This window comes from Gracilinanus agilis, chromosome 1 (assembly GCF_016433145.1).
Source record: "Gracilinanus agilis isolate LMUSP501 chromosome 1, AgileGrace, whole genome shotgun sequence".
In the NCBI taxonomy this organism is placed as follows: domain Eukaryota; kingdom Metazoa; phylum Chordata; class Mammalia; order Didelphimorphia; family Didelphidae; genus Gracilinanus; species Gracilinanus agilis.
In genome coordinates this window covers 435122784-435135875 of record NC_058130.1, presented here as the reverse complement: position 1 = coordinate 435135875, position 13092 = coordinate 435122784, and the positions used below count along the sequence as shown (strand labels likewise).

The 13092-nt window shown below is 35.0% G+C and overlaps 1 protein-coding gene across 1 annotated transcript in view; it reads left to right on the top strand.

Moving 5' to 3' along the window:
* Positions 1–12814, top strand: part of NSUN2 (NOP2/Sun RNA methyltransferase 2) — a 33238-nt gene extending 20424 nt beyond the window's left edge. The window contains exons 12-19 of the mRNA XM_044657872.1: positions 217–313; positions 3097–3314; positions 4251–4343; positions 5499–5634; positions 6372–6452; positions 6744–6882; positions 10695–10734; positions 12221–12814. Of these exons, the coding sequence (XP_044513807.1) occupies positions 217–313; positions 3097–3314; positions 4251–4343; positions 5499–5634; positions 6372–6452; positions 6744–6882; positions 10695–10734; positions 12221–12584 (1168 nt within the window). The 3' untranslated portion in view covers positions 12585–12814. The remainder of the gene's footprint in view (positions 1–216; positions 314–3096; positions 3315–4250; positions 4344–5498; positions 5635–6371; positions 6453–6743; positions 6883–10694; positions 10735–12220) is intronic.
* Positions 12815–13092: the final 278 nt, after the last annotated feature.

Sequence of the window (13092 nt, the reverse complement as noted above, 5' to 3'; positions counted from 1 at the left end):
AGATATTGATTGCAAAGCAGTTGCACTACCAAATTTCTGAAGGACAAAATTTGATCACTATTTAATTTTGATTTTTTGTAAATTTGTTCTATTATGCTACTCAGTTAATATGTTTTTTTTTGTTTTAAATAACGCAATGACCACAATCAACTCTCAGAAAACTGCTGAGTTATTTTTATGTATGAAATAATTTTATTGAGTTTGTTTTTTGATTAGCCTACGAATATTACCACATCACCAGAATACCGGAGGGTTCTTTGTTGCAGTATTAGTCAAGAAATCTTCGATGCCTTGGAATAAACGTCAGCCCAAGGTAAAATTAATTTTCAAGAACAACTAGTACTACATTTTCAGATGACTCTAAGAACTTCAGTAGAAGACAGGATGAATAGGAAGTGTGAAGGAAGAGGTTACTAGGCCTTGTCTATCTTGTGTTGCAAACTCCTCTACAAGTATTAGATAATACTGTTACTTCTACCATTATCAACCTCAGTGAGGGGAAAAAACTACTCTGGCTCAAAAGTAATGAATCCTTAGTCACACTAGAGTTATTAAAGTTAAGGTGGATAATACTTGACAATGCCAAACATATTGGCAATTTATATATCTAAATAATGAGTTTGGACTTAATCTTTTAGGTCTTTTCTAACTCCATATTACTTTTAGGGTTGTAATGAGCTTTGCAACTGCATATACTACTTGTTTTATGAAATAGGTTTTTTTTGTGTGTTTTCCTTCAGATTTACCTTTAAAGTATATGAGAGAGACCCTTTTGTTATAAATCTGGGTTGTGGTAAACAAGTCTATTGCCCTTTAGTCTTTCATGATTTTATAATGTTTAGTCTTGTTATTTTTCCCCTTAAGTATTAAAATATTCTTAGTATATGGTCTATTAGATTTCTGTTTAACTGTTCATTTTAATTACTCTTCTTTGTATTAAACTCTTGATAACTAAAACTGCACAATATGCATGATTATGTGCAGTCATATTATGGTTGCCCATTCTGGAATAGATGGTGCTTTCCCGAGATTGATTGTTGTGTTATTCCATGAGCTCAAAAACAGGTTGGGAACCTGGGGACATTTTAGTGCTCCCAAAATGGTCTGATGCTGGACATAGCTGATTGCTACCCCCTTGGTCCAAGTTCTGTGAATAACACCCTGTGTTCAGGATTGAGCAACAAGGTACTGCTGGATTCAACAAATCTCAGCCAGCTGGGAAGTTCCCTTATTTCAGAGTGGCAGAATTGTAGGCTTCCCTTTGGTCTGGCACTCCCATCTTGGTTATTCCTTGGTGTAGGCTGGGCTAAATGCCAGAAGTAAGACTCTGCTATGTGCCTGCCACCCAAGCCACCCCAATGCCACTGCTGATTAAAGAATTTCCTACTTAATACATTGCCCAGAGATGGCTCCATTCACTTACATCCCCCCGTCTACCCCCCAGCCCCTCAGCATATATCTGTGACCCGGAACTGGGTAGTAGGTGACAAAGCTGCTAGGTGGTATCCATCTGTCTCCTTCACAGTAACCTGAAACAGGTATGGATGTGTCCTCTATATGTGGGATTTTCTCTTGCACAGCCCTCATTGGGTGCTGATCCTGTTTCCAATGTCTACAGACCTCTGTCTATCTCCCTGTGCCAAGCCAGGCTAGACAAAGGACTCATTATGACTGTTTCTGGATTTCCCATCAGAATTCAGTGTGGTACATTTTCTAGATATTTGGAGGAATTTGTTGAGGATAGGTCACTACCTATGTTTTACTGTGTTGCCATCTTGCAAGGCTATATTCTCTCAATCCCTACCAAAAAATGCTTTCATTGGGGCAGCTGGGTAGCTCAGTGGATTGAGAGCCAGGCCTGGAGACAGGAGGCCCTAGGTTCAAATCTAGCCTCAGACACTTCCTAGCTGTGTGACCCTGAGCAAGTCACTTGACCCCCTTCCCCCCCCCCCCCCCCCCCATTGCCTAGCCCTTACCACTCTTCTGCTTTGGAGCCAGTACACAGTATTAACTCCAAGATGGAAGGTAAGGGTTTAAAAAAAATGCTTTCATTAAAATATAATTTAAAATGACTTTTGCCGCCTTTAAAGAATTCTTTTTTTTTTTTTAAAGAACCTTTGGGTGTTTTGCAAAAGTAGAATTGAAACTGTTATCACTATTAAACCTTTATAAATAAATAAGTTCTTGTAATCATTCTAGTTTATTTCCAAGAAACATTTTTTTTCTTTTTAGATGAATTTGCCTGTTTTCATCTTTGTGAAAATTAAAAAAGTTTGTAAGAATATATATCAATTCCATATAGATTCTGGCAAAATGACCTATACACATTAGCTGCTTATAAATATTTAGTAATAGTAATGATAGTTGTTTTCAAAGAAGGGTTCTTAATCTGGAAATTATGTACCTTTAAAAAAATTTTTGTTAATTGTGTTCAGCATAATTGGTTTCCTTTGTGATCCCATGTATTTTATACATTTAAAAACATAAGAAAGGGCTTCATAGGCTTCACCATGCTCTCAGAAACACGACAGAAAGGTTTTAACAATTTCCATTTCGGGGACTGAATATCTGAAGGATTTATATACTCTGGTTTCTCATTTCATAGAAATGTGTGTAGCATGTATGCATATGTACATATATACCTCTTCAACTTGTTAGACTCCATTTCCCCATATAACCTACTGTAATCATATGCATTTTGAGTTAGGTAGATATTTATATATGTATATATATATATAAAGCATAATGTATTTTATATTTTAAGCTATGTTTAAATCATAGGCATTTGAGTATTTCCATTTTTTCTCATTAAAACAAATGCAAATCTTCAGGCTGTTACTTCATATTATTTGTGTCCATTATTGAGATGGGTCTTGTTTTCCCCTTGAAAGATTTGATTTATAATTCCAGTATTTTAAACATTCATATGTTTCTTTTAGAAAAATACAAATTAAGATTAAGTGATTTTTTTTTAATGGCCAGGGTCCAATCTAATTCTGATTCTCTGCATTGGAGTTGTTGATAAATGCATGGCTAAAACAAATTTAAGTTCTACTTATGTGAAATGTATTCCTAACTTTGATGATTCTCTGATAGCTCCAGCGAAAATTTCCTATAGAAACAGGAGAAGCTGTAGAATCTGGCCCTTCAGTCCCTGCAGAGGTGACTGCTTCAACCCCTAAAGAAACAAGTCTCACAGCTGCAGACTGTGCAGAAACAGGTGACAGACCTGTTACTGAGACTGAGCAGGGGGAAACCATTCAAAGAACTCAGCATTCAGAGACTGACTTAAACAAGAAAGATGGTGTGTGTGGGTAAGCAGTTTATATGCTCATTTGTATGTTTTTATAATTTCTAACACCAGTATTAAATTTGGTCAGTTCTAAGATGCATCTTTTTTCAAATAGAGCAAAAAAAGAAATCTTTTCTGTAAATATGTATTTTTATGTGTATATATTTATAATTTTGATGGATCAATTGATCAATCTTTTTTTGGGGGGGTGGTATGAAGTAGTAGAAATTGCACACTTAATTGACAAAGAAGTTAAATATATAAGTCCTATTAGTTGGTGGGACTTTACAAGTTGTTTTCTAAGAATTTTTTTGTTGTTGTTATCCTTTGCTGGGGGTCAAGAAGTTTAGCAAGGCTAGTTAGTAGTTAAGATCAGAATTTTTATCATTAGCTTATATGTGAAGCCAAGAAGGCTGTGGTAAGAGGTGTGGAAAGGGTGGAAGAAGAGAATTTGAGAATATTTCTTCCCCCATTCCCCCCTTTAAGTACCGTATCTTCTGTCTTAATATCAATTCTACAAAGAGCAGCAAGGACTAGGCCAGTGATGGGCAAACTATGGCCCACAGGCCAGATGCGGCCCCCTGGATTGTTCTGTCCAGCTGTGCAACATTATTCCTAATCTAACAGATATAATGAATAGTATATAATACAGTGAAACTTCGAAAGAGTTGCCTTAGAAACAGACTTGACATGAGACAGAGCATTTCCTTTCCTTTGGCCCCTTCTTTAAAAAGTTTGCCCATCACTGGACTAGGCAAATGGGGTTAAGCAGCTTGCCCAGTCACACAACTAAGAAGTATCTAAAGTCACATTCGAATCCAGATCTTCCCTCCCCAAGGCCTAGTGCTCTATCCATTATGCTACCTACCTGCCCCAAGAATAGATTCTAGCTAATTTTTTAAGTAGTTTTGATTGCCATGATGACAAATTTGTTGACTTTATCATATAATTGCTTTAGCCCACCTCCATCGAAGAAAATGAAGCTATTTGGATTTAAAGAAGATCCATTTGTATTTATTCCTGAAGATGATCCTTTATTTCCTCCTATCCAGTAAGAATAATTTATGTTTTATTTTTAATGAACTAACAAGTGTGTAGTCATTAGCTAAAGATTATTCTCATTTTGGGCTGAATCATAAAGACATGACGTTAATCTACCTTTTTATTGAAAAAAACTATCAGTAAGTTCAGATCAAATGAGAACTCTTATGTTAATGTGTAATGTGGTAAAATGTTGTGATGTCTGCCACAGCTGTTAATACATTTGTATTAACTATGGAGCAGAATAAAAATAAATTTTATTTGAAAAAATATAGTCTTAACACTAGTGCCCAGGTTGTCTAGTGCTAACAAATCAAATCCTCATTTCAATTTTGAGGAATTTTCTGTTAAATGCTTCTATCTTTCTTTAAATGGATGTTATTAATTAAAATTAGGTCATTCCTCAGATGGAAGCTTACTTGCATTTAATTTCATATCAAACATTAATCAGCTTCTCAGATAAATGACTTACATTCTTTTTCCAGTGTGAAAATATTTTGTTTCATTTGACACTTTTAGAAGCCAAGAAAGGCTTCTAAATGTATTCAAATTGCTATTAGGAGGCTTTTTTAATCCTATTAATAATTTGATATTTTTAAGAGTTTTAATTATCCAGCATTGTTTTAAAAAATAATTATCTACCCATTATTCTAATCATTAATTTTCCTATTTTTCTTTAGCTATAAAATATGCCCTCGTAATTCATAATTAGTGTTTTGCATATACATCCCTAAAAACCTTAGTGTTTTATAGGACGTAAAGAAATGTTTGTGGTAAAATGTTAGTACTGGTATCAGTTAACAGTTTCTTCTTGCTATCTATGTCTAAATATTTCCATCTTACCTTCTCTTTCGGAGCTGCACCATTTCCCTGGCCTGTTTGTCCTATAGATTAGATCTCTTATGGTATGTAAGTGATGTTTCTTGAATGGACGTTTTATCACATGTGAAAGTAAAATTACTTTAGGTAGCTCAAATGAATCTTTAGTTTTGAACTGATTGTGATTTAAGGGGCAAAATAGCCTAAATTATCAAAAACTGTAGGTAGAGAGTAAATCATATCTCTTTATAGATTGATGTATTTGGAAACAATGGAAATTATTAAGAAGTTGTGAAATAATGAATGCTAAACTCAAGTCATGTGAAATACCCTATTTTGTTTGCAGGAATTTTTATGCTTTGGCTCCTTCATTCCCAAAGATGAATTTATTGACTCGAACCCAAGAAGGGAAGAAAAGACAGTTGTATATGGTTTCTAAGGAGCTAAGAAATGTGCTGCTGAATAATAGTGAAAGGATGAAGGTATAACTCACTTAGCAGTTTAATAACTAGGGTGTAAATAGGGATGTTTATCTCTTAAGTCTATTTAAGTTTTAACTGTCCTTATTTCAGAGGGAAATGTTGACTTCTACAAATATATATGTGTATTTTGTGAATGTTAACTAAGAACTATCTTTTATGTTTAAGTAAGAAAGCATTAGGATTAAATTTCTTTAAACTCCTTTGACCACATAATTCTAAAATCCATTATGGTTTCAAAATTTGTAGCAATTAACTTACCAGAGTTAGTTTTAAATGTTAACCTTTTGTGAGTATCCATACTAGAGGATTTATACTAGTGTATATATAATGGGTTTTCAAGATTTATACCACCAAACTATCTTATACCTCTTAAGGTAAAACCTGGGGTTAATATATTTTATCTGGGTTCCCAAGGGTGAGTAGGAGACAGGAATGGACAATAGACTGGGACCAAACAACTAACTAATCTTTAAACATTTTATTAATTTATCTTACAACATACCTGAGAATGAGCTTTGTAGATTCTCCAACTGAGAAAGAAGTTGGAAAGGTTACTTTGAAGCTAGAGAGTAGTGTATAATAACATAAGCCTATATTCACAGGTCACTTTTCTACTTCTTTCTACTATTTATTTCGATGTTTAGAAGGGAAGAACAAATTAGGAACCATTTTATTCCATTGTACTCCCAGTGAAAGTGAATTCTAATCTTTGAGTATGTTCTTTTTATCATTTGCAGGTTATTAACACAGGGATAAAAGTTTGGTCTCGGAATAATGATGGTGAACAATTTGGTTGTGCTTTCCGCCTAGCACAAGAGGTAACTCTAAAATTACTGATTTCTGGTAACAGGATTTAATGAATTTTGCAGGGCTAGTCTCTGAATACGAAAACTAACTTGGGAAACACCAAATTTCAGGTGCATCTTTCCTAAGGCTGTGATGAAAACACTTCAACACTTGAGTTTTATTAAAATTTAGTATTCAAAGAGATCTTATTTCTTAATTTTGGAAGATGTCTGTTAGGCTTTTGGTTTGTTTAGGAGGGAAATGGTGACACTGTGATTACCTTTTTTTGATGACATTGTGATGATCTTTCTTTATTCCAACAGGGAATATATACATTGTATCCATTTATTAATTCAAGAATCATTGTTGTTTGCATAGAAGATATTAAAATTTTATTAACCCAGGAAAACCCATTTTTTAGTAAGTTTAGCAGTGAGACACACAAACAAGCTAAGGATATGGGTAAGTTGTTTATTAAATGAACTGTGGGAAAATATAAGCAAAATATAGTTAAAATTGGCTGTTTTGCTTTCTGAAATACAGGTTTTTTGCTTTTACATTTTCATTTTAAGTTAAAAATCACTTTGTGTTTCCAGTTTTATTTTCTATCTTCTTTACAGGGCACAAATCAATTCTCTGCCTCAATAGGTCTAATTGTTCTTCCCTCTTTGAGTCAATTTCAGTGCACATAAGACTTAAGTATTTCCTATCTCCAACCTCTTTACCCTTCCAGTGTATTGGTCTTCTCCCTTGCTCCCACCATGCACTTCTTTATGAAATATAAGTGTACCCCATGTTGTCTCTTTTTCCATTTCTCTTTAATGTTATTCTCTTTTTTTTTTACCTCTAGTTTTATATGTATTTATATATACATGTTTATATCTTGACATTTCATCCTATATAGTTTGTCACTATTCCTTCTTCTAACTGTCCTGATGATGATAACAATTTTTAAGAGTTACCAATATCATCTTTCCTTATAGGAATACCAATCATTTGAGCTTATTGGGTCCCTGAAAAAAAAGTTTTGATTTTTTGTTTTTGTTTTTGTTTTTTACCCCTCTCTTAATTACCTTTTGGTGATTCTCTTGAGTTCTGTGTTTGGACATCACATTTTCTGTGTAAGTCCAGTATTTTCTTCATGAATGCTTGGAAATCATCTATTTTATTAAATGACCATCCTTTCCCCTGCAAGAATATAGTCACTTTTGCTGGGTAGTTGATTCTTGGTTGTAGGCCTACTTGCCTTGCTTTCCAGAATATTGTATTCCATGCCTTCAGGTCCTTTAGTGTAGATCAGTGATTCCCAAAGTGGGTTCCATCACCCCCTGGTGGGTGCTGCAGTGATCTGGGGTGGGGCGGTGATGCCACAGGTACATTTGTCTTTCCTATTAATTGCTATTAAAATTTTTTTTAATTTAATTTCCAGGGGCGGTAGGCCAAAAAAGTTTGGGAACCACTGGTATAGATAGACCCAGATCCTGTGTTATCCTAACTGTGGTTCCCTGGTATCTGAATCACTTCTTCTTAGCTGCTTATATTTTTTCGTTGGTCCGGTAGTTCTTGAATTTAGTTATAACATTCTTGGGCATTGTCAGTTGGGGATAAAATGTAGGAGGTGATCTGTGGATTCTTTCAATCTCCACTTTTCCCTCTTGTTCGAGAATGTTAGGGCAGTTTTCTTGGATAATTTCCTGTAGGATGATGTCCAGGCTTTTCCTTTTGTCATGATCTTCAGTAGTCCAATAATTCTCAAATTGTCTCTCCTGAATATATTTTCCAGATCTGAGATTTTGTCAATGAGGTGTTTCATATTTTCCTCAAATTTTTCATTCTTTTGATTTTGTTTTATATATTTTTGCTGCCTTGTGAAATCATTTGCTTCTAGTTGTTGAGTTCTATTTTTTTTTTTAAAGACTGAATTTCATCCCTGGCTTTTTGGTAATCAATCCTTCTTCTCCTAGTGTGATTTTCTTTGTAGGACATCTTTCACTTTCTATCATTTTCAAGCTGGTCAGTTTTGGCTTTCAAGACACTATTTTCTTGTTTAAGTTCATGTATTTTCTTTTCCCAATTGTTTTCAGCCTCTCTTGATTGGTTTTTGAGTTCTTGAGTTAATTGAATTTTGAGTTCTTCCAAAGCCTGTTCATTTCACTGGAGTTTCTGTGTTTTTTCTTGGTGTTCCTTGGTCCTCCTCTGATCTATTTGCTTTTTATTCATTTCCTGGATAGAAGCTATCGATTGTAATTTCTTTTTTTTTTTTCTGATATTTACTCATATTTTTTCCTTCTTTCCCCTCCTAATTGGCTGTAATCTTGTTCCTTTGATTATTTACTGGATTTGTGGATTTGGCTTATTCAGTCCTGGAAGGGCTTCTTCTCTGATCTGCTGACTGATGCCAGATTTTCCCCAACTGGTAGTAAAAGCTAAAGATGTGATTTTGGCTACTTTCGCTGCAGTCTATAGGGGAGGGGTGTTGGAGCTTCCCTGCCCTCTGAAGACCTCTTATTTGCTATATTGGTAAGATTAAGCCAGGGTGGAGTTGATCTACAGAACCCTGAGGCTAAAACCTTGAGAAAAGGGGTGGGGGGGAGCAGCTCAAGATGGAGTGTTTGGCTGCCCTCTCTGTGCTTTTTCTCCAGCTTCCTCCCTGCCTTCTGTGATCAAAGCCTTGAATCTGGCACAGGTGTGCCAACGAGGCACTCCTTCCAGACTAGAGCCCTTGCCTGCCCAGAGATTCCAGGATTTGCTCATTACATTAGGTGGCGTAGGGGACCTAGGATCTTCCTTTTTCCTTTCCCCTTGAACCCAACAGTTGAAAGAATTCAGGCTTTTTTTTCCATGTACCTTTTAAGTTGGGTTCAGCAGGAGAATCCCCCAGCTCTGTTCTGTTGTCAGATTTGGTTTTCTGTCCCCTCAAAGCCCTTTGTCCTTGATCAGTGTTGATGGGTTTTCAGAGGTTTGTACCCTTGCTGCTTCTAAGCCACCATCTTCCCAAAATCCATTTGGTAATTTTCTCAGACACAAATTTGATGAGCTCTTAAAAGTTCCTTTCCATCTCTGAGATTCTGTGATCCTAAAATATGTTTATCATCTTAATTCTCCATTCAAAAATATTAAAATCACCACAGATTTTCACACTACTATATCTATAGTTCTATTTAAATTTCAAACCTTTCATAATCTGGCTTTTTTTTAACCTATCCAATCATTTTAAGACGCATCTAAGCTTTCCCTGACTACTCTGGCATTCATTAATCTCCTTTTTTTGAATTCCTGTAGCATATCTAGTAGTACATTCATTTTAACCTCTTAATTTGATAGTATCATAGTGTTGTCAGAATATTTTGTGTATGTATGTACCATGTCTCTTAAGCTAGATTATAAATATCTTCTTAAAGGTGTGGCCCATCTTTTATATTCTATATCCTCCATAGTTCTAGGTATGTTGTAGGTTGTCAGTAATTTTTGACATTGTTAGTGTAAGAGGTAAAGGGGGATTTTGGTTAGGTGGATATTAAAAGGTTTGATCGTCAGGTAATTGAATAATTATCAATCCCCAATTAAAGAATAACCTCAAGTCAAAATGACTTTTATGGGAGTTTATTTACAAATGAGGAGAGGAAGTAAAAATAAGAAAATCAGAAAGAGGATAAGATAGGATAAGAAATTTAACACGCTAGGTAATTTGCTCTGGTCCCTAGTTTAATCCAGGCAGATCTAATTAGTCATCATTGGAGGGAGGCTCAGCCTTGAACCCAAGGCCAGAGACAAAGCAAAGCTTCAGTCACAGAGCCTCATTTGAAAGGAAAGCTCCTTAAAAAAAGTTCAGGAAGATTTAGTCTTTACTCTCACCACGTGGAATTCCAAAGGAAAGATTTAAGAACAGTCTCACCAACATCTCAAGGTCCCAGGTCGAGCGCTCCCCCAAGTCAAAGTCACGAACAAGAAGTCCTTCAGGTCCAATACACTAACAAGAAGAGTTGAGCTGAACTCACTGAACTCTCTTTTAAAGGGGCTTCTTTTGTGTCACTTTCTGTGCCTTCCTCTTAGTTTACATATCCAATCACAACAGACGCTTTTCTTAGGACTACCCAGGAGGCAGTCAGTAAATTCTGATTCATCACTCACTCTAGCACATGTGGGTCACAGACCTCCCAACTTGTGAGTTAAGTGGAGTTTACACTTTTGGTGATTAGATTTGAGAATGGGCAAGGTAGATTTAATCTAATTATCACGTTAATGATGGTAAATATCTTTTATTTCTCTTACAGCAAAAGGAAGCATTGTCCTGAAATATGAACCAGATGCTCAGTACGTAAACAAATGTCCTTTTGATTAAATGCCTATGTAAAGGATTTAGGGTTTTCATGTGTAAGAGAGTATTTTAAAATGGTAGGGTATCTAACTGATTTTTGTTCGTCTTGAAATTTTATTTAAAGTACCTTGAAATGCATGTCCTGAATAGCTTTCCAGAACAAAATACTGAGAGCATTTAAAAACTAAACTTTTATTAATCCCTGTCAGCATATGTCAATATTACCAGTGCATTTTGAGGTCACCCTCATAATAATACAGTTATTATTGTATGTATATATATGTAGCCTCTGGATTTAGTTAACTCTCAAAGAAAAATCATTCTTCAGAACTTTAAATAGAAAGAAATCTTGAAAATTCTTTGAGAAATGAATAATGCCTTTAAAAGAGCTTGATTTCTTCTTGTAGAACCTTGTCTGGAATGAGTAGCAATACAACTACAAACCTAAGACTGCCCTTGACATTATCTTACAAATGAAAATGGAATATTTTTTTCCTCTTCAGCTCAGAATGGCATGATTGTTAGGTTGAAAGGTGGAGAGAACACTTTGGAAGCTATTATCTTTGAAATTTTGTCCTCATCTCTTTATTTTAAACTCTTACCTCTGTCTTAGAATCAGTATTGTGTATTGGTTTTAAGGCAGAAGAGTGGTAAAGGCTAGGCAATGGGAGTTAAGTGACTTGCCCAGGGTCACACAGCTAGGAAGTGTCTGAGGCCAGATTTGAACCTAGGACCCCCCATCTCTAGGTCTGGCTCTCAATCCACTGAGCCATCTAGCTGCCCCCTTGAATTAATTTTTAAAGCACACAAAGTAGGGTCTACTTTAAGACTGTACAATCTGTAGAACAGTTGCCAACTTGGATTGGCAGTGCAAATTTCTTCACTGTGAGGTCTTTACATCAATGAAATCACAAATCTAGTCAAGTACATATACACGTACACATATATGTGTTTTTATATAAACTTACATACAAAATACATTACACGTGTATATCAAGCAAGTTTTTTTTGTTTTGTTTTTTTAAACAATTAGCCCTAAGTATAGGGCTGAGTTCTCCTTAAAAATGTTATCCATTTGAGATCTATTGATTGGTTTCTTAATTCAGCATAAGGTTTGGGGGCTATCCCAGTGATTGAAGTGAGTTGCCAGAGTTTTATGGCCAGTATTTGCCAAAGGCAAGAATTAAACCCAGGTTATTGTCCTGGGTCTAAGGCCTGCTCATTATTAACTATACCACACTTTCTAGTTCATCTTATGAAAATGACAGGAGCTCTTTAAAGAAAAATGATATATAAATTTAAGATTATAAATATTTTTGCCTTAAGTAGCAGAAATTGTTTTATATCTTAAAACTTTAAAAGTCACCATAAATTAATTGACAATGTTTGTTGTTATCTTTTGTACTTCATCTCTTAACTTTTTTTTTTTTAATTTAGATGTTTACATGAAAAAATTAAATATTTTTCATATTTTGGATTTAGGAAACCAGATACTCTTCAGTGCCCCATTGTTTTATGTGGATGGCGTGGAAAGACTTCAATTCGTGCCTTTGTGCCTAAGAATGAACGACTTCATTATCTAAGGATGATGGGAGTAGAGGTGTTTAGAGAGAAAAGAAAAGACGAATCTACAAATAAATTAGAGGAGAGCCAGGCCATTACCAAAGAGATGGATAAGGAAATAAATATGGAATGTAGAACAAAAGAATTGGTCAACTCAGATTCACAAATAGAAGATGAATTGGATGAGTTGATGCAGGAACCAGTGGAAAGTGCATTTGAGGGAACAAAGGCTAAAACAAGAAGTGATGAGCCACAAGATTCTAAAACTGAAACTCAGTGTTGACCATAACAATGCCAAAGACTCGGTGCTTTTTTTTGCATCTGCCTGCCTTGCTTTATTGAGATAAAAATCTAGAACTTTGACCTATCTGCAAATACATTTTTTTAATATATTACAGAGGCGTGAACATTATCATACACTGCCCCTCATTTTACCCTTTTTTGGAACTTAGCAAGAAGTATTTCTCAGTCGTTTATAAAATAACTGCCTTTCTTGGCCCTTTTGGTTTTATGGCACTGCTGGTTTTGGTGTGTCTATTGCCGGCAATGGACTTTGCACTAACAAAATCTTATTTCCATTGTGAGAACCGAAGAATTAAACTGCTTATGGATTTTCCTTTTTTAGAATCTTTTTGTGTTATGACCATATTTGTTGGAAAGAATTCTCATAAAGTAGAGATGAATGGATCTTAGGATCCAGTAATGATTTTTAAAATACATATATAAAAATACACATACACAAAAATATGTGTATGTATATGAAAGTCTATATAAATCCTTATGAAAAATGC